This window comes from Oncorhynchus nerka, linkage group LG6, assembly GCF_034236695.1.
Source record: "Oncorhynchus nerka isolate Pitt River linkage group LG6, Oner_Uvic_2.0, whole genome shotgun sequence".
In the NCBI taxonomy this organism is placed as follows: domain Eukaryota; kingdom Metazoa; phylum Chordata; class Actinopteri; order Salmoniformes; family Salmonidae; genus Oncorhynchus; species Oncorhynchus nerka.
Window position 1 is genome coordinate 91,344,387 of NC_088401.1, and position 26,020 is coordinate 91,370,406.

Consider the following 26,020-nt stretch of genomic DNA (forward strand, 5'->3'; position numbering starts at 1 on the left):
GGCATCCTATGACAGTGCCACGTTGAAAGTTACTGAGCTCGCCTCCCGGGTGGCGCCAGCTGTGCCATCAGAGACTCTGGGTTTGCGCCCAGGCTCTGTCGTAACCGGCCGCGACCGGGAGGTCCGTGGGGCGACGCACAATTGGCCTAGCGTCGTCCGGGTTAGGGAGTGCTTGGGCGGTAGGGATGTCCTTGTCTCATCGCGCACCAGCGACTCCTGTGGCGGGCTGGGCGCAGTGTGCGCTAGCCAAGGTGGCCAGGTGCACGGTGTTTCCTCCGGCACATTGGTGCGGCTGGCTTCCGGGTTGGATGCGCGCTGTGTTAAGAAGCAGTACGGCTGGTTGGGTTGTGTATCGGAGGACGCATGACTTTCAACCTTCGTCTCTCCCGAGCCCGTACGGGAGTTGTAGCGATGAGACAAGATAGTAGCTACTACAACAATTGGATACCACGAAATTGGGGAGAAAAAGGGGTAAAATAAAAAAAATAAAAAAATAAAGTTACTGAGCTCCTCAGTACCGGCCAATCTACTGCCAATGGAGATTGCATGGCTGTGTGCTTGATTTTATACACCTGTCAGCAATGTGTGTGGCTGAAATAGAATCCTCTAATTTGAAGGGGTGTCCACATACTGCTGTATATATAGTGTATCAAGTTTGTCTCAATAAAAGCTTATTCTTTTCAGGATTTCACATTCGTTGTCATCTGCATTTAATTGAAATGCAATCTAGCTGCACCATCCATGTCCTTGACTGTACCAACTGAATTCATGTTTTACATTTATCACATAGTCAAAAAGTATTACATGTATCCCAGCTCATCACATCTCTTTACATTGATCATTTAACTTATGTGCCAAGTTCTGCCAACCCTGTTACACCTGGATGCACCGTCATGGCCAATCTGTCTCCATCACATATACATTCTAAGTAGTAGTGTACTCTCTCTCTCTCTCTCCCAGCTCAGCCCTGACATCACATTGACTAGTCAGAAGATCAGTTCTCTCTACACGTTGATTTAGAACACTCTGACATCACAATGACTAGTCAGAAGATCAGTTCCCTCTACACGTTGATTTAGAACACTCTGACATCACAATGACTAGTCAGAAGATCAGTTCTCTCTACATGTTGATTTAGAACACTCTGACATCACAATGACTAGTCAGAAGATCAGTTCCCTCTACACGTTGATTTAGAACACTCTGACATCACAATGACTAGTCAGAAGATCAGTTCTCTCTACATGTTGATTTAGAACACTCTGACATCACAATGACTAGTCAGAAGATCAGTTCCCTCTACACGTTGATTTAGAACACTCTGACATCACAATGACTAGTCAGAAGATCAGTTCTCTCTACACATTGATTTAGAACACTCTGACATCACAATGACTAGTCAGAAGATCAGTTCCCTCTACACGTTGATTTAGAACACTCTGACATCACAATGACTAGTCAGAAGATCAGTTCCCTCTACACGTTGATTTAGAACACTCTGACATCACAATGACTAGTCAGAAGATCAGTTCCCTCTACACGTTGATTTAGAACACTCTGACATCACAATGACTAGTCAGAAGATCAGTTCTCTCTACACGTTGATTTAGAACACACTGACATTCTCTCAACTTCCATTGGTCAATCCCTCCCTCGCTCCCTGGAGTTCTCTGGTTGCTGTGGTGAATGGCTTGGCTAGAGTAGTGTCCACTGGTCATCTCAGTTAGTCTGATCAACTTTCCATTACTTGTTCATTAATAGTCCTCAGACCCCTTACTCAAACTGCTGAGGACTAACCCCAAACCCTTTCTTATTTGCAGTGAATTATTGCTGGTTAATTATCTTATTATGTATAAAAGTGGTTCTCATCAGGAAAAGTCTTTGTCTTCTTCAGGTGGTTAGTGGTTCAGGTGGTTTTAACCTGCGGTTATCCCAGGGTGGGTTAGGCAGTCATACAGGCCTAACGCCAGTCCAGTCTCTCTCCCTCCGTATCCGTTCAGAGAAGGGATTTTCTCCTCTCAACCCTGTGCTCTCCTCCAGAGTGAGGTCTTATGGGCCTAATAACACCCCCCTCTAGTAGGACTCCCCCTCTCTCTCCTCAGTGGCTGGAGAGAAGAGCGTCTCCTACACTCTACTCTGACCCCTCTGAGGTCAAACAGTCCTCTCATAGTGTTAACGTCCAGGAACACAAGCTATGTTTATCTCTCTTGTTGGTGGTCCATTCGGAGGAATGGGAGGGGGACCTTTTGGCTGGAGGGGCAATACATAAACACCTTCACAGGGGGAGTGGGGGCGGGGTCAGTGGGGGCGGGGTCAGCGGGAGTACTGAGTCCTGTCCTTAGTCCCAAACTCTCCTCCCTTTCCTCCTCCTCATCCCTCTCTCCCAGGCTCAGCCCTGGTCACCTGTATTGGAACAGATCTCTGTACGCCTGGGGGATCTTTTCTATCTCCACAGGCCGAGGCAGGAAGTGCGTTAGTTTCTGGTGTTTCTTCGTCCTCCCCCCCTCCCGTGGCGAGCCGTCCTTGTTGAGCGCTACGTAGTAGAAGCGTCCGGTGTCGGTGTGTTTGTAGAGCGTAGAGGCGTATGTGTTGTACCAATTCTCCTCAAACTGCTCTCTGAACACGCACTCCGCTGTTAACTTCTTCTGCGGAAGAGAGGGAGAGATGGTTGAGTGTGGTGTCCATACAGTAGCTTCATTAGGATATAATAGAAGAGAAGGTAAGAAGAGAGGGAGAGATGGTTGAGTGTGGTGTCCAAACAGTAGCTTCATTAGGATATAATAGAAGAGAAGGTAAGAAGAGAGGGAGAGATGGTTGAGTGTGGTGTCCATACAGTAGCTTCATTAGGATATAATAGAAGAGAAGGTAAGAAGAGAGGGAGAGATGGTTGAGTGTGGTGTCCATACAGTAGCTTCATTAGGATATAATTCATGGATTAGTTCATTTATATGTTATTAATATTTTGCCAACAGTTTGAGGAGGAAATTTCACAGCAACAGTTCATAACACAATAATTAACAAAAAAGAGCTGCTGAGGGGGTGAGAGAAGGTAAGAAGGGGAGACTAAGGGAGAGAAAGCCTGCTGAGGGGGTGAGAGAAGGTAAGAAGGGGGAACTAAGGGAGAGAACGCCTGCTGAGGGGGTGATAGAAGGGGAGACTAAGGGAGAGAACGCCTGCTGAGGGGGTGAGAGAAGATAAGAAGGGGGAACTAAGGGAGAGAACGCCTGCTGAGGGGGTGAGAGAAAGTAAGAAGGGGAGACTAAGGGAGAGAAAGCCTGCTGAGGGGGTGAGAGAAGGTAAGAAGGGGGAACTAAGGGAGAGAACGCCTGCTGAGGGGGTGAGAGAAGGTAAGAAGGGGAGACTAAGGGAGAGAAAGCCTACTGAGGGGGTGAGAGAAGGTAAGAAGGGGAGACTAAGGGAGAGAACGCCTGCTGAGGGGGTGAGAGAAGGTAAGAAGGGGAGACTAAGGGAGAGAAAGCCTACTGAGGGGGTGATAGAAGGTAAGAAGGGGAGACTAAGGGAGAGAACGCCTGCTGAGGGGGTGAGAGAAGGTAAGAAGGGGAGAGAAAGAAGAAGAAATTTAGAACCAGGAACAGATATAGTCCTTGGTTCACTCCAGACCTGACTGCCCTTAACCAACACAAAAACATCCTGGGTCTTTCTGCATTCGCATCGAATAGCCCCCGTGATATAAAACTTTTCAGGGAAGTCACAAACCAATATACTCCATCAGTTAGGAAAGCTAAGGCTAGCTTTTTCAAACAGAAATTTGCATCCTGTAGCACTAACTCAAAAACGTGATGGGACACTGTAAAGTCCATGGAGAATAAGAGCACCTCCTCCCAGCTGCCCACTGCACTGAGGCTGGGAAAACACTGTCACCACCGATAAATCCACTATAATTGAGAATTTCAATAAGCATTTTTCTACGGCTGGCCATGCTTTCCACCTGGCTACCCCTACCCCGGTCAACAGCACTGCACCCCCACAGCAACTTGTCCAAGCCTTCCCCATTTCTCCTTCTCCCAAATCCAGACAGCTGATGTTCTGAAAGAGTTGCAAAATCTGGACCCCTACAAATCAATCTGGACCCTCTTTTTCTAAAATTATCCGCCAAACCCACTGGCTCCAGGTCATCTATAAGTATTTTCTAGGTAAAGCCCCGCCTTATCTCAGCTCACTGGTCACCATAGCAGCACCCACCCGTAGCACACGCTCCAGCAAGTATATTTCACTGGTCACCCCCAAAGCCTATTCCTCCTTTGGCCGCCTTTCCTTCCAGTTCTCTGCTGACAATGACTGGAACAAATTGCAAAAATCACTGAAACTGGAGACTCATGTCTCCCTCACTAACTTTAAGCATCAGCTGTCAGAGTAGCTCACAGATTACTGCACCTGTACATAGCCCATCTGTAAACAGCCCATCAAACTACCTCATCCCCATATTGTTATTTCTTTTTTTGCTCCTTTGCACCCCAGTATCTCTACTTGCACATTCATCTTCTACACATCTATCACTCCAGTGTTTAATTGCTAAATTGTAATTACTTCACCACTATGGCCTATTTACTGCCTTACCTCCCTAATCTTACCTCATTTGCACACACTGTATATAGACTTTTCTATTGTGTTATTGACTGTATGTTTGTTTACTCCATGTGTAACATGTGTAACTCTGTGTTGTTGTTTGTCTCTCACTGCTTTGCTTTATCTTGGCCAGGTCGCAGATGTAAATGAGAACTTGTTCTCAACTGGCCACCTGGTTAAATAAAGGTGTTCTCAACTAGCCTACCTGGTTAAATAAAGGTGTTCTCAACTGGCCTACCTGGTTAAATAAAGGTGTTCTCAACTGGCCTACCTGGTTAAATAAAGGTGTTCCCAACTGGGCCTACCTGGTTAAATAAAGGTGTTCCCAACTGGGCCTACCTGGTTAAATAAAGGTGTTCTCAACTAGCCAACCTGGTTAAATAAAGGTGTTCCCAACTGGGCCTACCTGGTTAAATAAAGGTGTTCTCAACTGGCCACCTGGTTAAATAAAGGTGTTCTCAACTAGCCTACCTGGTTAAATAAAGGTGTTCTCAACTGGCCTACCTGGTTAAATAAAGGTGTTCTCAACTGGCCTACCTGGTTAAATAAAGGTGTTCCCAACTGGGCCTACCTGGTTAAATAAAGGTGTTCTCAACTGGGCCTACCTGGTTAAATAAAGGTGTTCTCAACTGGGCCTACCTGGTTAAATAAAGGTGTTCTCAACTGGGCCTACCTGGTTAAATAAAGGTGTTCTCAACTGGGCCTACCTGGTTAAATAAAGGTGTTCCCAACTGGGCCTACCTGGTTAAATAAAGGTGTTCTCAACTGGGCCTACCTGGTTAAATAAAGGTGTTCTCAACTGGCCTACCTGGTTAAATAAAGTTGTTCCCAACTGGGCCTACCTGGTTAAATAAAGGTGTTCTCAACTGGCCTACCTGGTTAAATAAAGGTGTTCCCAACTGGGCCTACCTGGTTAAATAAAGGTGTTCTCAACTGGCCTACCTGGTTAACCTCTTCAGTCGACCCTCTACTTTTTTGAACATTCTGTTAAAAATCGCGCAACATTTCAGCGCCCTGCTACTCATGCCAGGAATATAGTATATGCATTTGCTTAGTCTGTGTGGATAGAAAACACTCAGACGTTTAAAAAACTGGTTAAATCACTGCTGTGGCTTTACCAGAACGGCATTTACATCGAAAAGCACAGGAAAAACTGATCACTGAAAATGGGGAAAATATATCCATGCGCTACTTGAACCCATTGATAAACGTGAACCACAATTAATTGACTGAGGTTGCAGTACCTACAGCTTCCACAGGGTGTCTAGAGTCTTGTCATTTCCCTTCGAGTTTTTTCTTGGTCAAACACATACAGGACACCGTATCTAATCCGGTCTAGGACCGGATATTTTCGTTGAGTTTCTAGCCGGACATTTTTCCAGACGGACAGCTAATGATCTTTACATCGCCTCCTGATGAATTTTATCGCTTATTAACGTTTACTAATACCTAAAGTTGCATTACAAACGTATTTCGAAGTGTTTTGTGAAAGTTTATCGTCGACTTTTTGAATTTAAAAAAATGACGTTACGTTTTGAAACGATGTTTTTCGTTTATCACACAGTCTACATATAACGATATCTAGGCTTTATATGGACCGATTTAATCGAAATAAAGACCCAAATAGTGTTTATGGGACATCTAGGAGTGCCAACAAAGAAGATGGTGAAAGGTAATGAATGTTTTCTATTTTATTGTGCGGTTTGTGTAACGCCGAAATGCTAATTATTTTGTTTACGTCCCCTGTGGGTCTTTTGGGGTGTTGCATGCTATCAGATAATAGCTTCTCATGCTTTCGCCGAAAAGCATTTTAAAAATCTGACTTGTTGCCTGGATTCACAACGAGTGTAGCTTTAATTCGATACCCTGCATGTGTATTTTAATGAACTTTTGAGTTTTAACTAATACTATTAGCATTTAGTGTAGCGCATTTGCATTTCCAGAGCTCTAGTTGGGACGCAAGCGTCCCGAGTAGAAGCAACAGGTTAAATAAAGGTGTTCTCAACTGGCCTACCTGGTTAAATAAAGGTGTTCTCAACTAGCCTACCTGGTTAAATAAAGGTGTTCTCAACTAGCCTACCTGGTTAAATAAAGGTGTTCTCAACTGGCCTACCTGGTTAAATAAAGGTGTTCTCAACTAGCCTACCTGGTTAAATAAAGGTGTTCTCAACTGGCCACCTGGTTAAATAAAGGTGTTCTCAACTGGCCACCTGGTTAAATAAAGGTGTTCTCAACTGGCCACCTGGTTAAATAAAGGTGTTCTCAACTGGCCACCTGGTTAAATAAAGGTGTTCTCAACTGGCCACCTGGTTAAATAAAGGTGTTCTCAACTGGCCACCTGGTTAAATAAAGGTGTTCTCAACTGGCCTACCTGGTTAAATAAAGGTGTTCTCAACTAGCCTACCTGGTTAAATAAAGGTGTTCTCAACTGGCCTACCTGGTTAAATAAAGGTGTTCTCAACTGGCCTACCTGGTTAAATAAAGGTGTTCTCAACTGGCCTACCTGGTTAAATAAAGGTGTTCTCAACTGGCCTACCTGGTTAAATAAAGGTGTTCTCAACTGGCCTACCTGGTTAAATAAAGGTGTTCTCAACTGGCCTACCTGGTTAAATAAAGGTGTTCTCAACTAGCCTACCTGGTTAAATAAAGGTGTTCTCAACTGGGCCTACCTGGTTAAATAAAGGTGTTCTCAACTGGCCTACCTGGTTAAATAAAGGTGTTCTCAACTGGCCTACCTGGTTAAATAAAGGTGTTCTCAACTAGCCTCCCTGGTTAAATAAAGGTGTTCTCAACTGGGCCTACCTGGTTAAATAAAGGTGTTCTCAACTGGCCTACCTGGTTAAATAAAGGTGTTCTCAACTGGCCACCTGGTTAAATAAAGGTGTTCTCAACTAGCCTACCTGGTTAAATAAAGGTGTTCTCAACTGGCCACCTGGTTAAATAAAGGTGTTCTCAACTGGCCACCTGGTTAAATAAAGGTGTTCTCAACTGGCCACCTGGTTAAATAAAGGTGTTCTCAACTAGCCTACCTGGTTAAATAAAGGTGTTCTCAACTAGCCTACCTGGTTAAATAAAGGTGAAATAAAAAATAGGGATTACCATAGGTCTCTAGTCAAAAGTAGTGCACTATATAGGGAATAGGGTGCTACGGCCCATATGTCTCTTGTCTAAAGTAGTGCACTACATAGGGAATAGGGTGCTACGGCCCATAGGTCTCTGGTCTAAAGTAGTGCACTATATAGGGAATAGGGTGCTACGGCCCATAGGTCTCTGGTCTAAAGTAGTGCACTATATAGGGAATAGGGTGCTATTTGGGACGGGTAATTTCAGCCAGAGGGTCACAGGTGTCAAACTCATTCCACTGAGGGCCGAGTGTCTCCCCTCACCTGGTTGTCTAGGTCTCAGTAAGGAACTCCCCTCACCTGGTTGTCTAGGTCTCAGTAAGGAACTCACCTCACCTGGTTGTCTAGGTAATAGGGTAGAGGTCAGGTGAAAGGCAGGGGAGAGGTCAGGTGATATGCAGGGGAGAGGTCAGGTGATAGGCAGGGGAGAGGTCAGGTGATAGGCAGGGGAGAGGTCAGGTGATAGGCAGGGGAGAGGTCAGGTGATAGGCAGGGGAGAGGTCAGGTGATAGGCAGGGGAGAGGAAAGGTGATAGGAAGTGGATTGGAGAGGCGATAGGACGTGGAGAGGTCAGGTGATAGGACGTGGAGAGGTCAGGTGATAGGCAGGGGAGAGGTCAGGTGATAGGCAGGGGAGAGGTCAGGTGATAGGCAGGGGAGAGGTCAGGTGATAGGCAGGGGAGAGGTCAGGTGATAGGCAGGGGAGAGGTCAGGTGATAGGAAGTGGAGAGGTCAGGTGATAGGCAGGGGAGAGGTCAGGTGATAGGAAGTGGAGAGGTCAGGTGATAGGCAGGGGAGAGGTCAGGTGATAGGAAGTGGAGAGGTCAGGTGATAGGCAGGGGAGAGGTCAGGTGATAGGCATGGGATAGGCAGGGGAGAGGTCAGGTGATAGGAAGTGGAGAGGTCAGGTGATAGGCAGGGGAGAGGTCAGGTGATAGGCATGGGATAGGCAGGGGAGAGGTCAGGTGATAGGCAGGGGAGAGGTAAGGTGATAGGACGTGGAGAGGTCAGGTGATAGGCAGGGGAGAGGTCAGGTGATAGGAAGTGGAGAGGTCAGGTGATAGGAAGTGGAGAGGTCAGGTGATAGGCAGGGGAGAGGTCAGGTGATAGGAAGTGGAGAGGTCAGGTGATAGGCAGGGGAGAGGTCAGGTGATAGGAAGTGGAGAGGTCAGGTGATAGGAAGTGGAGAGGTCAGGTGATAGGCAGGGGAGAGGTAAGGTGATAGGAAGTGGAGAGGTCAGGTGATAGGCAGGGGAGAGGTCAGGTGATAGGCATGGGATAGGCAGGGGAGAGGTCAGGTGATAGGCAGGGGAGAGGTAAGGTGATAGGACGTGGAGAGGTCAGGTGACAGGCAGGGGAGAGGTCAGGTGATAGGACGTGGAGAGGTCAGGTGACAGGCAGGGGAGAGGTCAGGTGATAGGCAATGGAGATGTCAGGTGATAGGCAGGGGAAAGGTCAGGCGATAGGCAGGGGATAGGCAGGGGAGAGGTCAGGTGATAGGCAGGGGAGAGGTCAGGTGATAGGCAGGGGAGAGGTCAGGTGATAGACAGGGGAGAGGTCAGGTGATAGACAGGGGAGAGGTCAGGTGATAGGCATGTAATGATCCTCCCTAGACTAGTCTACAATATAATGCTCCTCCCTAGACTAGTCTACAATATAATGCTCCTCCCTAGACTAGTCTACAATATAATGATCCTCCCTAGACTAGTCTACAATATAATGATCCTCCCTAGACTAGTCTACAATATAATGCTCCTCCCTAGACTAGTCTACAATATAATGCTCCTCCCTAGACTAGTCTACAACAATACAATATAATGCTCCTCCCTAGACTAGTCTACAACTCTACAATATAATGATCCTCCCTAGACTAGTCTACAATATAATGCTCCTCCCTAGACTAGTCTACAATATAATGATCCTCCCTAGACTAGTCTACAATATAATGCTCCTCCCTAGACTAGTCTACAACAATACAATATAATGCTCCTCCCTAGACTAGTCTACAATATAATGCTCCTCCCTAGACTAGTCTACAACAATACAATATAATGCTCCTCCCTAGACTAGTCTACAATATAATGCTCCTCCCTAGACTAGTCTACAACAATACAATATAATGCTCCTCCCTTGACTAGTCTACAATATAATGCTCCTCCCTAGACTAGTCTACAATATAATGCTCCTCCCTAGACTAGTCTACAATATAATGATCCTCCCTTGACTAGTCTACAATATAATGATCCTCCCTAGACTAGTCTACAATATAATGATCCTCCCTTGACTAGACTACAATATAATGCTCCTCCCTAGACTAGTCTACAATATAATGCTCCTCCCTAGACTAGTCTACAACAATACAATATAATGCTCCTCCCTTGACTAGTCTACAATATAATGATTCTCCCTAGACTAGTCTACAATATAATGATCCTCCCTAGACTAGTCTACAATATAATGCTCCTCCCTAGACTAGTCTACAATATAATGCTCCTCCCTAGACTAGTCTACAATATAATGCTCCTCCCTTGACTAGTCTACAATATAATGATTCTCCCTAGACTAGTCTACAATATAATGATCCTCCCTAGACTAGTCTACAACAATACAATATAATGATCCTCCCTAGACTAGTCTACAACAATACAATATAGTGATCCTCCCTAGACTAGTCTACAATATAATGCTCCTCCCTAGACTAGTCTACAATATAATGCTCCTCCCTAGACTAGTCTACAATATAATGATCCGCCCTAGACTAGTCTACAATATAATGATTCTCCCTAGACTAGTCTACAATATAATGAGCCTCCCTAGACTAGTCTACAATATAATGCTCCTCCCTAGACTAGTCTACAATATAATGATCCTCCCTAGACTAGTCTACAACTCTACAATATAATGCTCCTCCCTAGACTAGTCTACAATATAATGAGCCTCCCTAGACTAGTCTACAATATAATGCTCCTCCCTTGACTAGTCTACAATATAATGATCCTCCCTAGACTAGTCTACAATATAATGAGCCTCCCTAGACTAGTCTACAATATAATGCTCCTCCCTAGACTAGTCTACAATATAATGCTCCTCCCTAGACTAGTCTACAATATAATGCTCCTCCCTAGACTAGTCTACAATATAATGATCCTCCCTAGACTAGTCTACAATATAATGCTCCTCCCTAGACTAGTCTACAATATAATGATCCTCCCTAGACTAGTCTACAATATAATGAGCCTCCCTAGACTAGTCTACAATATAATGCTCCTCCCTAGACTAGTCTACAACTCTACAATATAATGATCCTCCCTAGACTAGTCTACAATATAATGATCCTCCCTAGACTAGTCTACAATATAATGATCCTCCCTAGACTAGTCTACAATATAATGATCCTCCCTAGACTAGTCTACAATATAATGAGCCTCCCTAGACTAGTCTACAACTCTACAATATAATGCTCCTCCCTAGACTAGTCTACAATATAATGCTCCTCCCTAGACTAGACTACAATATAATGCTCCTCCCTAGACTAGTCTACAATATAATGATCCTCCCTAGACTAGTCTACAATATAATGCTCCTCCCTAGACTGGTCTACAATATAATGCTCCTCCCTAGACTAGTCTACAATATAATGCTCCTCCCTAGACTAGTCTACAATATAATGATCCTCCCTAGACTAGTCTACAATATAATGCTCCTCCCTAGACTGGTCTACAATATAATGATCCTCCCTTGACTAGTCTACAATATAATGATCCTCCCTAGACTAGTCTACAATATAATGCTCCTCCCTAGACTAGTCTACAATATAATGCTCCTCCCTAGACTAGTCTACAACAATACAATATAATGATCCTCCCTAGACTAGTCTACAATATAATGCTCCTCCCTAGACTAGTCTACAACTCTACAATATAATGATCCTCCCTAGACTAGTCTACAATATAATGATCCTCCCTAGACTAGTCTACAATATAATGATCCTCCCTAGACTAGTCTACAATATAATGATCCTCCCTAGACTAGTCTACAATATAATGATCCTCCCTAGACTAGTCTACAATATAATGATCCTCCCTAGACTAGTCTACAATATAATGCTCCTCCCTAGACTAGTCTACAACTCTACAATATAATGATCCTCCCTAGACTAGTCTACAATATAATGATCCTCCCTAGACTAGTCTACAATATAATGCTCCTCCCTAGACTAGTCTACAATATAATGATCCTCCCTAGACTAGTCTACAATATAATGCTCCTCCCTCGACTAGTCTACAATATAATGATCCTCCCTAGACTAGTCTACAATATAATGCTCCTCCCTAGACTAGTCTACAATATAATGATCCTCCCTAGACTAGTCTACAATATAATGATCCTCCCTAGACTAGTCTACAATATAATGCTCCTCCCTAGACTAGTCTACAATATAATGCTCCTCCCTTGACTAGTCTACAATATAATGCTCCTCCCTCGACTAGTCTACAATATAATGCTCCTCCCTAGACTAGTCTACAACTCTACAATATAATGATCCTCCCTAGACTAGTCTACAACAATACAATATCATTATCCTACCTGGACAGAACAATAGAACCCAACAGGACAGAACAATAGAACACAACAGGACAGAACAATAGAACAGAATAATAGAACACAACAGGACAGAACAATAGAACACAACAGGACAGAACAATAGAACCCAACAGGACGGAACAATAGAACACAACAGGACAGAACAATAGAACAGAATAATAGAACACAACAGGACAGAACAATAGAACAGAATAATAGAACACAACAGGACAGAGCAATAGAACAGAATAATAGAACACAACAGGACAGAACAATAGAACCCAATAGCCTGACAACACCACTCTGTCAGGGTGGGTGTGTTTCAGTGTGTGTGTGTGTGTGAGTTCGCCCAACCTCTGGGGTATCTGAATAGTCTGCCCTCTTGGCCCAGCTCTCTGCTGTTTGGCTGAGCGGGGTATAACCTGACATCATAAGATAGAAGATGGTAGGGTGCCATTTGGGATACTTGGACTGCAGGCAGCAGCATAACGTGTTTGACCAGCAGCATAACGTGTTTGACCAGCAGCATAACGTGTTTGACCAGCAGCATAACGTGTTTGACCAGCAGCATAACGTGTTTGACCAGCAGCATAACGTGTTTGACCAGCAGCATAACGTGTTTGACCAGCAGCATAATGTGTTTGACCAGCAGCATAATGTGTTTGACCAGCAGCATAACGTGTTTGACCAGCAGCATAACGTGTTTGACCAGCAGCATAATGTGTTTGACCAGCAGATGAATGTGTTTGACCAGCAGCATAACGTGTTTGACCAGCAGCATAATGTGTTTGACCAGCAGCATAACGTGTTTGACCAGCAGCATAACGTGTTTGACCAGCAGCATAATGTGTTTGACCAGCAGCATAACGTGTTTGACCAGCAGCATAACGTGTTTGACCAGCAGCATAATGTGTTTGACCAGCAGCATAATGTGTTTGACCAGCAGATGAATGTGTTTGACCAGCAGATGAATGTTTTTGACCAGCAGAACAGCAGTGTGTTTACATAAATAGAGGTGGCGTTCTGAAACAGTTCTGTGAATTAGCCGGCAGGTTATGGTTGATTGAAGGGGCTAGGGGTTATGGGCTAGAGGCTAGAGGTTAGGGGCTAGAGGTTAGGGTTATGGGCTAGAGGCTAGAGGTTAGGGGCTAGAGGTTAGGGGTTAGGGGCTAGAGGCTAGAGGTTAGGGGCTAGAGGTTAGGGGTTAGGGGCTAGAGGTTAGAGGTTAGGGGCTAGAGGTTAGGGGTTAGGGGCTAGAGGTTAGGGGCTAGAGGTTAAGGGTTAGAGTTTAGAGGTTAGGGGCTAGAGGTTAGGGGTTAGGGGCTAGAGGCTAGAGTCTAGAGGTTAGGGGCTAGAGGTTAGGGGTTAGGGGCTAGAGGCTAGAGGTTAGGGGCTAGAGGTTAGGGGTTAGGGGCTAGAGGTTAGGGGCTAGAGGTTAAGGGTTAGAGTTTAGAGGTTAGGGGCTAGAGGTTAGGGGCTAGAGGTTAGAGGCTAGGGGCTAGGGGTTAGAGGTTAGGGTCTATAGGTTAGGGGTTAGGGGCTAGGGCTTAGGGGTTAGGGGATAGGGGTTAGGGCTGTGTGAAGGGGTTCGGGGTTAAGGCTGTGTGAAGGGGTTAGGGGCTAGGGATTAGGGGCTAGGGTTTAGGGCTGTGTGAAGGGGTTAGGGATTAGGGCTGTGTGAAGGGGTTAGGGCTGTGTGGAGGAGCTAGGGGTTAGGGGCTAGGAGCTAGAGGTTAGGGGCTAGGGGTTAGGGGTCATGGCTGTGTGGAGGGGTGTTGTCTGTAAACACACACCGGGAGGCCAGGCACATACCCAGCTAACAATTATAGGGCGAGAGAATGTTTTTGTAATGTTTGAGTGTCCAGTTTTCTGCCTGTTAGGGGGAACATTCTATGTCAACAAAAACTTTCTGAGAACCTTTTTAAGCACATTTTGTCATTAGAGATGGACAACATTCCCTTAACGTTAAATAGAGAATAACCATGGTTACCATGCTCTCAGAATATCCTACATGGTTACCATGCTCTCAGAATATCCTACATGGTTACCATGCTCTCAGAATATCCTACATGGTTACCATGCTCTCAGAATATCCTACATGGTTACCATGCTCTCAGAATATCCTACATGGTTACCATGCTCTCAGAATATCCTACATGAATGTTTTAGACACGGTCCAAGAACATCGTCCAGGTTTCTGTGAATCAGTTGTCATGATGTCACTGGATGGTCCTAAATAATTGTTTTCATTACTGTTACCAAGTCAATCAAGGCCCTGATTGGTGAACCACTGATCCATTCATCACTCTTCATCTGTTGTCCAGAGATAACTAACCGTCCATTCATCACTCTTCATCTGTTGTCCAGAGATAACTAACCGTCCATTCATCTGTTGTCCAGAGATAACTAACCGTCCATTCATCACTGTTCATCTGTTGTCTAGAGATAACTAACCGTCCATTCATCACTCTTCATCTGTTGTTCAGAGATAACTAACCGTCCATTCATCTGTTGTCCAGAGATAACTAACCGTCCATTCATCACTCTTCATCTGTTGTCTAGAGATAACTAACCGTCCATTCATCACTCTTCATCTGTTGTCCAGAGATAACTAACCGTCCATTCATCTGTTGTCCAGAGATAACTAACCGTCCATTCATCACTCTTCATCTGTTGTCTAGAGATAACTAACCGTCCATTCATCACTCTTCATCTGTTGTCTAGAGATAACTAACCGTACCATTCATCACTGTTCATCTGTTGTCCAGAGATAACTAACCGTCCATTCATCTGTTGTCCAGAGATAACTAACCGTCCATTCATCTGTTGTCTAGAGATAACTAACCGTCCATTCATCACTCTTCATCTGTTGTCTAGAGATAACTAACCATACCAAGTGCCTAGGGAGGAGGGGTTAGGCTTTCTTCAGGACTGGGCCTAACATTGGTGCTGGTGGCCTTGGTTCCAGACCCGCTAGGGAAGTCAGCCTTCTCTCTCATGTCATTGGTGCTGGTGGCCTTGGTTCCAGACCCGCTAGGGAAGTCAGCCTTCTCTCTCATGTCATTGGTGCTGGTGGCCTTGGTTCCAGACCCGCTAGGGAAGTCAGCCTTCTCTCTCATGTCATTGGTGCTGGTGGCCTTGGTTCCAGACCCGCTAGGGAAGTCAGCCTTCTCTCTCATGTCATTGGTGCTGGTGGCCTTGGTTCCAGACCCGCTAGGGAAGTCAGCCTTCTCTCTCATGTCGTTGTTTGGAAACAGTTACAAAAAACACACGATCTAATTAAAAATACTTTCTCATTGAAAGATGGGAACCTGTAGGTATTCCCCTTGAGCATGAACTATGACCACATGTCTACTACTGTCACGCCTTGACCCTAGATTGCTTTGTATGTTTCTATGTTTAGTTTGGTCAGGGTGTGATGTGGGTGGGTATTCTATGTTGTAGGTCTAGGTTGTGTTTTTCTATGTGTTTGGCCTGGTATGGTTCTCAATCAGAGGCAGCTGTCTATCGTTGTCCCTGATTGAGAACCATACTTAGGCAGCCGGTTTTCCCATTTTGAGTTGTCGGTGATTGTTTTGTGTGAGTAGCAGACAGAACTGTTGCGTTTTGTTATTTTGTTAAAGGACCTGCTATGGAGCTGAGCATCTCTAAGAGAACTCTATTGTGTTGAGAAACTCATTTTAATTACATCAGGTAGGTGTGTTGTAACTGGTGACAAATAATGACAAATAAGAACCTGCTATAGAGACAGTCTGTCTGTTGTTATCCACAACATAAAGAACCTGCTATAGAGACAGTCTGTCTGTTGTTATCCCCAACATAAAGGACCTGCTATAGAGACAGTCTGTCTGTTGTTATCCACAACATAAAGAACCTGCTATAGAGACAGTCTGTCTGTTGTTATCCCCAACATAAAGGACCTGCTATAGAGACAGTCTGTCTGTTGTTATCCACAACATAAAGAACCTGCTATAGAGACAGTCTGTCTGTTGTTATCCCCAACATAAAGGACCTACTACAGAGACAGTCTGTCTAAACCACTGAGAATATGACCAACCTGATGTAAATATGTAGGTGTAACAACACAGGCTGTTTGGAGATGACTGTTCCCTGTTCCCTACGACAATAATGTTTTCTGATGAGGTGCAGGGTGAGGTGAGGTGGAGGGGCAGAAAGGGGTGGGGTGAGGAGAGGTGGAGGGGCAGAGAGGGGTGAGGTGAGGTGAGGTGGAGGGGCAGAGAGGGGTGGGGTGAGGAGAGGTGGAGGGGCAGAGAGGGGTGAGGTGAGGTGGAAGGGCAGAGAGGGGTGGGGTGAGGAGAGGTGGAGGGGCAGAAAGGGGTGGGGTGAGGTGGAGGGGCAGAAAGGGTGGGAGGTGAGGTGGAGGGGCAGAGAGGGGTGAGGTGAGGTGGAGGGGCAGAGAGAGGGTGGGGGTGAGGGGAGGTGGAGGGGCAGAGAGGGGGTGAGGTGAGGTGGAGGGGCAGAGAGGGGTGAGGTGAGGAGAGGTGGAGGGGCAGAGAGGGGTGAGGTGAGGAGAGGTGGAGGGGCAGAGAGGGGGTGAGGTGAGGTGGAGGGGCAGAAAGGGGTGGGGTGAGGTGGAGGGGCAGAGGGAGGGGTGAGGTGAGGTGGAGGGGCAGAGAGGGGTGGGGTGGAGGGGCAGAGAGGGGTGGGGTGAGGTGGAGGGGCAGAGAGGGGTGGGGTGAGGTGAGGTGGAGGGGCAGAGAGGAGTGGGGTGAGGAGAGGTGGAGGGGCAGAGAGGGGTGGGGTGAGGTGAGGTGGAGGGGCAGAGAGGGGTGGGGTTAGGTGGAGGGGCAGAGAGGGGTGAGGTGAGGTGGAGGGGCAGAGAGGGGTGGGGTGAGGTGGAGGGGCAGAGAGGGGTGGGGTGAGGAGAGGTGGAGGGGCAGAGAGGGGTGAGGTGAGGTGGAGGGGCAGAAAGGGGTGGGGTGAGGTGGAGGGGCAGAGAGGGGTGGGGTTAGGTGGAGGGGCAGAGAGGGTGAGGTGAGGTGGAGGGGCAGAGAGGGGTGGGGTGAGGTGGAGGGGCAGAGAGGGGGTGGGGTGAGGTGGAGGGGCAGAGAGGGGTGGGGTGAGGTGAGGTGGAGGGGCAGAGAGGGTGGGGTGGGGTGAGGTGGAGGGGCAGAGAGGGGGTGGGGTGAGGTGGAGGGGCAGAGAGGGGTGAGGTGAGGTGAGGTGGAGGGGCAGAAAGGGGTGGGGTGGGTGAGGTGGAGGGGCAGAGAGGGGTGAGGTGAGGTGAGGTGGAGGGGCAGAAAGGGGTGAGGTGAGGTGGAGGGGCAGAGAGGGGTGGGGTTAGGTGGAGGGGCAGAGAGGGGTGAGGTGAGGTGGAGGGGCAGAGAGAGGGGGTGGAGGGGCAGGGGTGAGGTGGAGGGGCAGAGAGGGGGGTGGGGTGGAGGTGGAGGGGCAGAGAGGGGTGGGGTGAGGTGGAGGGGCAGAGGGGTGGGGTGAGGTGGAGGGGCAGAGAGGGGTGGGGTGAGGAAGGAGGGGCAGAGGGGTGGGGTGAGGTGGAGGGGCAGAGAGGGTGGGGTGAGGTGGAGGGGCAGAGAGGGGTGGGGTGAGGTGGAGGGGCAGAGAGGGGTGGGGTGAGGTGGAGGGGCAGAGAGGGGTGGGGTGAGGAGGTGGAGGGGCAGAAGGGGTGGGGTGAGGTGAAGTGGAGGGGCAGAGAGGGGTGGGGTGAGGTGAGGTGGAGGGGCAGAGAGGGGTGGGGTGAGGTGAGGTGGAGGGGCAGAGAGGGGGGGTGAGGTGAGGTGGAGGGGCAGAGAGGTGGAGGGGCAGAGAGGGGTGGGGTGAGGTGAGGTGGAGGGGCAGAGAGGGTGGGGTGAGGTGGAGGGGTGAGGTGGAGGTGGGGGCAGAGGGGTGAGGTGAGGGGTGGGGTGAGGTGGAGGGGCAGAGAGGGGTGGGGTGAGGTGGAGGGGCAGAGAGGGGTGAGGGGGTGGGGGAGGTGGAGGGGCAGGAGGGGTGAGGTGAGGTGGAGGGGCAGAGAGGGGGCAGGGGAGGTGAGGTGGAGGGGCAGAGAGGGGGTGAGGTGGGAGGTGGAGGGGCAGAGAGGGTGGGGTGAGGTGAGGTGGAGGGGCAGAGAGGGGTGGGGTGAGGTGAGGTGGAGGGGCAGAGAGGGGTGAGGTGAGGTGGAGGGGCAGAGAGGGGGGGTGAGGTGAGGTGGAGGGGTGGGGCAGAGAGGGGGTGAGGTGAGGTGGAGGGGCAGAGAGGTGGGGTGAGGGGGTGAGGTGGAGGGCAGAGAGGGTGGGGTGAGGTGGAGGGAGGTGGAGGGGAGGGGGGGGGGTGAGGTGGAGGGCAGAGAGGGGTGGGGTGTGGTGAGGTGGAGGGGCAGAGAGGGGTGGGGTGAGGTGGAGGGGCAGAGAGGGGGGTGGGTGAGGTGGAGGGGCAGAGAGGGGTGGGGTGAGGTGAGGTGGAGGGGCAGAGAGGGGGTGGTGAGGGAGGTGGAGGGGCAGGAGGGTGGGGTGAGGTGGAGGGGCAGAGAGGGGTGGAGGTGAGGTGGAGGGGCAGAGAGGGGTGAGGTGAGGTGGAGGGGCAGAGAGGGGTGAGGTGAGGTGGAGGGGCAGAGAGGGGTGGGGTGAGGTGAGGTGGAGGGGCAGAGAGGGGGGGGGGTGAGGTGAGGTGGAGGGGCAGAGAGGGGTGGGGTGAGGTGGAGGGCAGAGAGGGGTGGGGTGAGGTGAGGTGGAGGGGCAGAGAGGGTGGGGGGTGGGGTGAGGTGGAGGTGGGGCAGAGAGGGGTGGGGTGAGGTGGAGGGGCAGAGAGGGGTGGGTGGGGGGTGAGGTGGAGGGGCAGAGAGGGGTGGGGGTGAGGTGGAGGGGCAGAGAGGGGTGGGGTGAGGTGGAGGGGCAGAGAGGGGTGGGGTGAGGTGGAGGGGCAGAGAGGGGTGGGGTGAGGTGAGGTGGAGGGGCAGAGAGGGGTGAGGTGAGGTGGAGGGGCAGAGAGGGGTGAGGTGGGGTGAGGTGGGAGGTGGAGGGGCAGAGAGGGGTGGGGTGAGGTGGAGGGGCAGAGAGGTGGGGTGAGGTGAGGTGGAGGGGCAGAGAGGGGTGGGGTGAGGTGAGGTGGAGGGCAGAGAGGGGGGGGTGATGGGTTGGGGTGAGGTGGAGGGGCAGAGAGGGGTGAGGTGAGGTGGAGGGGCAGAGAGGGGTGGGGTGAGGTGGAGGGGCAGAGAGGGGTGGGAGGGCAGGAGGGGCAGAGGGGGTGAGAGGGAGGTGGAGGGCAGAGAGGGGTGGGGGTGAGGTGGAGGGGCAGAGGGGTGAGGTGAGGTGGAGGGGCAGAGAGGGGTGGGGTGAGGGTGAGGTGGAGGGGCAGAAAGGGGTGAGGTGAGGTGGAGGGGCAGAGAGGGGTGGGGTGAGGTGGAGGGCAGAGGGGGTGGGGTGAGGGAGGTGGAGGGGCAGAGAGGGGTGGTGAGGTGGAGGGGCAGAGGGGCAGAGAGGGGTGAGGTGAGGTGGAGGGGCAGAGAGGGGTGGGGTGAGGTGAGGTGGAGGGCAGAGAGGGGTGAGGTGAGGTGAGGTGGAGGGGCAGTGGGGTGAGGGTGAGGTGGAGGGGCAGGGGTGAGGGGTGAGGTGAGGTGGAGGGGCAGAGAGGGGTGGGGTGAGGGAGGTGGAGGGGCAGAGAGGGGTGAGGTGAGGTGGAGGGGCAGGTGGGAGGGAGGGTGAGGTGAGGTGGAGGGCAGAGAGGGGTGGGGTGAGGTGGAGGGGCAGAGGGGTGAGGTGGAGGTGGAGGGGCAGAGAGGGGTGGGGGAGGTGGAGGGGCAGAGAGGGGTGGGTGAGGTGAGGTGGAGGGGCAGAGAGGGGTGGGGGTGAGGTGAGGTGGAGGGCAGAGAGGGGGTGGGGGGGTGAGGGTGGGGTGAGGTGAGGTGGAGGGGCAGAGGGGTGGGGTGAGGTGGGTGGGCAGAGAGGGGTGGGTGAGGGAGGGAGGTGGTGGGGGCAGAGAGGGGTGGGGTGAGGTGAGGTGGAGGGGCAGAGAGGGGTGGGGGTGAGGAGGTGGAGGGGCAGAGAGAGGGTGAGGTGAGGTGGAGGGGCAGAGGGTGGAGGGCAGGGTGGTGGGAGGTGGGAGGGGCAGAGAGGGGTGGAGGTGGAGGGGGGAGAGGGGGAGGGGAGAGAGGGGCAGAGAGGGGTGGGGGAGGTGAGGTGAGGTGGAGGGGCAGAGAGGGGTGGGGTGAGGTGGAGGGGCAGAGAGGGGTGGGGGAGGGAGGGTGGAGGGGCAGAGAGGGGGTGAGGTGGAGGGGCAGGGTGGAGGTGAGGTGGAGGGGCAGAGAGGGGTGAGGTGAGGTGAGGTGGAGGGGCAGAGGGGTGGGAGGTGAGGGGGAGGGGAGGTGGAGGGCAGAGAGTGGGGGGGAGGTGGAGGGGCAGAGGGGGGTGGGGGAGGTGGAGGGAGAGAGGGGTGTGGGTGAGGTGAGGTGGAGGGGCAGAGAGGGGGTGAGGTGAGGTGGAGGGGCAGAGAGGGGTGGGGAGAGGTGGAGGGGCAGAGAGGGTGAGGTGGAGGGGCAGAGAGGGGTGGGGTGGTGAGGTGAGGTGGAGGGGCAGAGAGTGGGGTGGGGAGGGGCAGAGAGGGTGGAGGGGCAGAGAGGTGAGGGGGGGTGAGGAGAGGTGGAGGGGCAGAGAGGGGTGAGGTGAGGTGGAGGGGCAGAGAGGGGTGGGGTGAGGTGAGGTGGAGGGGCAGAGAGGGGGGTGGGGTGAGGTGGAGGGGCAGAGAGGGGTGAGGGGGTGAGGTGAGGTGGAGGGGCAGAGAGGGGTGAGGGGGGTGGGGTGGAGGTGGAGGGGCAGAGAGGGGTGGGGTGAGGTGGAGGGGCAGAGAGGGGTGAGGGTGAGGTGAGGTGGAGGGGCAGAGAGGGGTGAGGGGGTGAGGTGAGGTGGAGGGCAGCAGAGAGGGGTGAGGTGAGGTGGAGGGGCAGAGAGGTGGGTGGGGTGAGGTGGAGGGGCAGAGAGGGGGGAGGTGAGGTGGAGGGGCAGAGAGGGGTGAGGTGGGTGAGGTGGAGGGGCAGAGAGAGTGGGGAGGTGAGGTGGAGGGCAGAGAGGGGTGGGGGAGGAGGTGGAGGGGCAGAGAGGGGGGGGGGAGGTGGAGGGGGTGAGGGGTGTGAGGTGGAGGGGCAGAGAGGGGTGAGGGGGGTGGGGTGAGGTGGAGGGGCAGAGAGAGGGGGGTGAGGTGAGGTGGAGGGGCAGAGAGGGGTGGGGTGAGGTGAGGTGGGGGCAGAGAGGGGTGGGTGAGGTGAGGTGGAGGGGCAGAGAGGGGTGAGGTGAGGAGAGGTGGAGGGGCAGAGGGGTGGTGGTGAGGTGAGGTGGAGAGGGGTGAGGGGTGAGGTGAGGAGGTGGGCAGAGTGGGGTGAGGTGGAGGGGCAGAGAGGGGTGGGGTGAGGTGAGGTGGAGGGGCAGAGAGGGGTGAGGTGAGGTGAGGTGGAGGGGCAGAGAGGGGTGAGGTGAGGTGGAGGGGCAGAGAGGGGTGGGGTGAGGTGGAGGGGCAGAGAGGGGTGAGGTGAGGAGAGGTGGAGGGGCAGAGGGGTGGGGTGAGGAGAGGTGGGGGGCAGAGAGTGGGGTGAGGTGAGGTGGAGGGGCAGAGAGGGGTGGGGTGAGGTGAGGTGGAGGGGCAGAGAGGTGGGTGGGTGAGGTGGAAGGGCAGAGAGAGGGGTGAGGTGGAGGGGCAGAGGTGGAGGTGGAGGGCAGAGAGGGGGGGGGAGGGTGGAGGGGCAGAGGTGAGGTGAGGTGGAGGGGCAGAGAGGGGGGGTGAGGTGGAGGTGGAGAGGGCAGAGAGGGGTGAGGTGAGGTGGGGTGAGGTGAGGTGGAGGGGCAGAGAGGGGTGGGGTGAGGTGTGGAGGGGCAGAGAGGGGTGGAGGAGCAGAATGGGTTGGGGTGAGGTGGAGGGGCAGAGAGGGGAGGTGGAGGTGGAGGGGCAGAGAGGGGTGGGGTGGGGAGGTGGAGGGCAGAGAGGTGGGGAGGTGGCAGGGGCAGGGGGTGGGTGAGTGAGGTGGAGGGGCAGAGAGGGGTGAGGTGGGGTGGGTGAGGTGGAGGTGGAGGGGTGGGGTGAGGTGGAGGGGCAGGAGGGGTGAGGTGGAGGGGCAGAGAGGGGTGAGGTGAGGTGGAGGGGCAGAGGTGAGGTGGAGGGGCAGAGAGGGGTGAGGTGGGGTGAGGTGGAGGGGCAGAGAGGGGTGAGGTGGAGGGGCAGAGAGGGGTGGAGGTGGAGGGGCAGAGAGGGGTGGGAGGTGGAGGGGCAGAGAGGGGGGTGGAGGTGGAGGGGCAGAGAGGGGTGGAGGGGCAGAGGGTGAGGTGAGGTGGAGGGGCAGAGAGGGGGGGTGAGGTGAGGTGGAGGGGCAGAGGGGTGAGGTGAGGTGGAGGGGCAGAGAGGGGTGGGGTGAGGTGGAGGGGCAGAGAGGGGGGGAGGTGAGGGGTGAGGTGGAGGGGCAGAGAGGGGTGGGTGAGGTGGAGGGGCAGAGAGGGGTGGAGGGGCAGAGAGAGGGGGTGAGGTGAGGTGGAGGGGCAGAGAGAGGGGGTGAGGTGAGGTGAGGTGGAGGGGCAGAGAGGAGGTGGAGGGGCAGAGAGGGGTGAGGGAGGTGGAGGGGCAGAGAGGGGTGGAGGTGAGGAGAGGTGGAGGGGCAGAGAGGGGTGGGGGTGAGGTGAGGTGGAGGGGCAGAGAGGGGGGGTGAGGGTGAGGTGGGGGTGAGGTGAGGTGGAGGGGCAGAGAGGGGGGTGAGGTGGAGGGGCAGAGAGGGGTGAGGTGGAGGGGCAGAGAGGGGTGAGGTGAGGTGGAGGGGCAGAGGGTTGGGGGTGGGAGGTGAGGTGGAGTGGGGGGCAGAGAGAGGTGGAGGGGCAGAGAGGGGTGAGGTGGTGGGGGCAGAGAGGGGTGGGAGGTGGGGAGGTGGGGAGGGGCAGAGAGGGGTGGGTGGTGGAGGGGCAGGAGAGAGGTGGAGGGGAGGGTGAGAGGTGGAGGGGCAGGAGGGGTGAGGTGGAGGGGAGGGGAGGTGGAGGGGCAGAGGTGGGTGGAGGGGCAGAGAGGGGTGAGGTGGTGGAGGGGCAGAGAGGGGTGGGGTGAGGTGGGTGGGGGCAGAGAGGGGTGGGGTGAGGTGAGGTGGAGGGGCAGAGAGGGGTGGGGTGAGGTGGAGGGGCAGAGAGGGAGGGGAGGTGGAGGGGCAGGAGGTGGAGGTGGGGGCAGAGAGGGGTGAGGTGAGGTGGAGGGGCAGAGGTGGGTGTGAGGGTGAGAGGGGCAGAGAGGTGAGGTGGAGGGGCAGAGAGGGGTGGAGGGGCAGAGAGGGGTGGGTGAGGTGAGGTGGAGAGGGCAGAGAGGGGTGAGGTGAGGTGGAGGGGCAGAGAGGGGTGAGGTGAGGTGGAGGGGCAGAGGGGTGGGGTGAGTGGTGAGGTGGAGGGCAGAGAGGGGTGAGGTGAGGTGGAGGGGGGGCAGAGAGGGGTGAGGGAGGTGAGGTGGAGGGGCAGAGAGGGGTGAGGTGGGGTGAGGTGGAGGGGCAGAGGGGGGGTGAGGTGGAGGGGCAGAGAGGGGTGGAGGGGCAGAGAGGGTGGAGGGCAGAGAGGGGTGAGGTGAGGTGGAGGGCAGAGAGGGGGTGAGGTGAGGTGAGGTGGAGGGGCAGAGAGGGGTGAGGGAGAGGAGAGGTGGAGGGGCAGAGAGGGGTGAGGTGAGGTGGAGGGGCAGAGAGAGGGGTGAGGGAGGTGAGGTGGAGGGGCAGAGAGGGGTGGGGTGAGGTGAGGTGGGAGGGGCAGAGAGGGGTGAGGTGAGGTGGAGGAGGTGAGGTGGAGGGGCAGAGATGGGGTGGGGTGAGGTGGAGGGGCAGAGAGGGGTGGAGGTGGAGGGGCAGAGGTGAGGAGGGGCAGAGAGGGGTGGGGTGAGGTGAGGTGGAGGGGCAGAGAGGGGTGAGGTGAGGGGAGGGAGGGGCAGAATGGGTTGGGGTGAGGTGGAGGGGCAGAGAGGGGTGAGGTGAGGTGGAGGGGCAGAGAGGGGTGGGGGAGGTGAGGGGGAGAGGTGGAGGGCAGCAGAGAGGGGTGGGGTGGAGGGCAGAGAGGGGGAGGTGGGGCAGAGAGAGAGGGGTGGGGTGAGGTGGAGGGGCAGAGAGGGGTGGGGTGAGGTGAGGTGGAGGGGCAGAGAGGGGTGAGGGAGGTGAGGTGGAGGGGCAGAGAGGGGTGAGGGAGGTGGAGGGGCAGAGAGGGGTGGGTGAGGTGGAGGGGCAGAGAGGGGTGAGGGGGTGAGGAGAGGTGGAGGGGCAGAGGGGTGGGGTGAGGTGGGAGGGGCAGAGAGGGTGAGGGGTGAGAGAGGGGCAGGAGGTGGTGGAGGAGAGGTGGAGGGGCAGAGAGGGGTGGGGTGGGAGTGAGGTGGAGGGGCAGAGAGGGGTGGGTGAGGTGGGTGGGGCAGAGAGGGGGGTGAGAGGTGGAGGGGCAGAGAGGGGTGGAGGGGCAGAGAGGGGTGAGGTGAGGTGGAGGGGCAGAGAGGGGTGAGGTGAGGGGTGGGGTGAGAGGTGGAGGGGCAGAGAGGGGTGAGGTGAGGTGGAGGGGCAGAGAGTGGGGGTGAGGTGGAGGGGCAGAGAGGGGTGAGGTGAGGAGAGGTGGAGGGGCAGAGAGGGGTGGGGTGAGGTGGAGGGGCAGAGAGGGGTGGGGTGAGGTGAGGAGGAGGGGCAGAGAGGGGTGAGGGGTGAGGTGGTGGAGGGGCAGAGAGAGGGAGGGGGAGGTGAGGTGGAGGGGCAGAGAGGGGTGGGTGAGGTGAGGTGGAGGGGCAGAGAGGGGTGGGTGAGGTGGGGGAGGGGCAGAGAGGGGTGGGGTGAGGTGAGGTGGAGGGGCAGAGAGGGGTGAGGTGAGGTGGAGGGGCAGAGAGGGGTGAGGGAGGTGAGGTGGAGGGGCAGAGAGGGGTGGGGTGAGGTGGAGGGGCAGAGAGGGGTGGGGTGAGGTGAGGTGGAGGGGCAGAGAGGGGTGAGGTGAGGTGGAGGGGCAGAGAGGGGTGGGGTGAGGAGAGGTGGAGGGCAGAGAGGGGTGGGGTGAGGTGAGGTGGAGGGCAGAGAGGGGTGGGGTGAGGAGGTGGAGGGGCAGAGAGGGGTGAGGTGGAGGAGAGGGTGAGGTGGAGGGGCAGAGAGGGGGTGGGGGGGGGAGGTGGAGGGCAGAGAGGGGAGGTGAGGTGGAGGGGCAGAGAGAGGAGGTGGAGGGGCAGTGAGGTGAGGTGGAGGGGCAGAGAGGGGTGGGGTGAGGTGGAGGGGCAGAGAGGGGTGAGGTGAGGTGAGGGGGCAGAGGGGGGGTGAGGTGGAGGGGCAGAGAGGTGGAGGGTGCAGGGGCAGAGAGGGGTGGGGTGAGGTGAGGTGGAGGGGCAGAGAGGTGGGTGAGGGGGAGAGGTGGAGGGGCAGAGAGGGGGGTGGGGTGGGAGGTGGGGTGAGGTGGAGGGGCAGAGAGGGGTGAGGTGAGGTGGAGGGGCAGAGAGGGGTGAGGTGAGGTGGAGGGGCAGAGAGGGGTGGGGTGAGGTGGAGGGGCAGAGAGGGGGTGGTGGTGAGGTGGAGGGGCAGAGAGGGGTGAGGTGAGGTGGAGGGGCAGAGAGGGGTGGGGTGAGGTGGAGGTGGAGGGGAGGAGGGGAGGGTGAGGTGGAGGGGCAGAGAGGGGTGGGGTGAGGTGGAGGGGCAGAGAGGGGTGAGAGGTGGAGGGGCAGAGAGGGGTGGGGGTGAGGTGAGGTGGAGGGGCAGAGAGGGGGGGTGAGGTGAGGTGGAGGGGCAGAGAGGGGTGAGGGTGTGAGGTGGAGGGGCAGAGAGGGGTG

The 26,020-nt window shown here is 54.1% G+C and overlaps 1 protein-coding gene across 2 annotated transcripts in view; it reads right to left on the reverse strand.

The window, feature by feature from the left end:
• Positions 1–693: 693 nt before the first annotated feature.
• Positions 694–26,020, reverse strand: part of fgf16 (fibroblast growth factor 16) — a 61,422-nt gene continuing 36,095 nt past the window's right edge. Inside the window, exon 3 of one of the 2 annotated variants that reach the window (XM_065020012.1) lies at positions 694–2,642. In XM_065020012.1, coding sequence (XP_064876084.1) covers positions 2,400–2,642 — 243 coding nt within the window. In that variant the 3' untranslated portion in view covers positions 694–2,399. Of the gene's footprint in view, positions 2,646–26,020 lie in introns of both variants that reach the window. The other variant, XM_065020011.1, reaches the window with a different exon arrangement.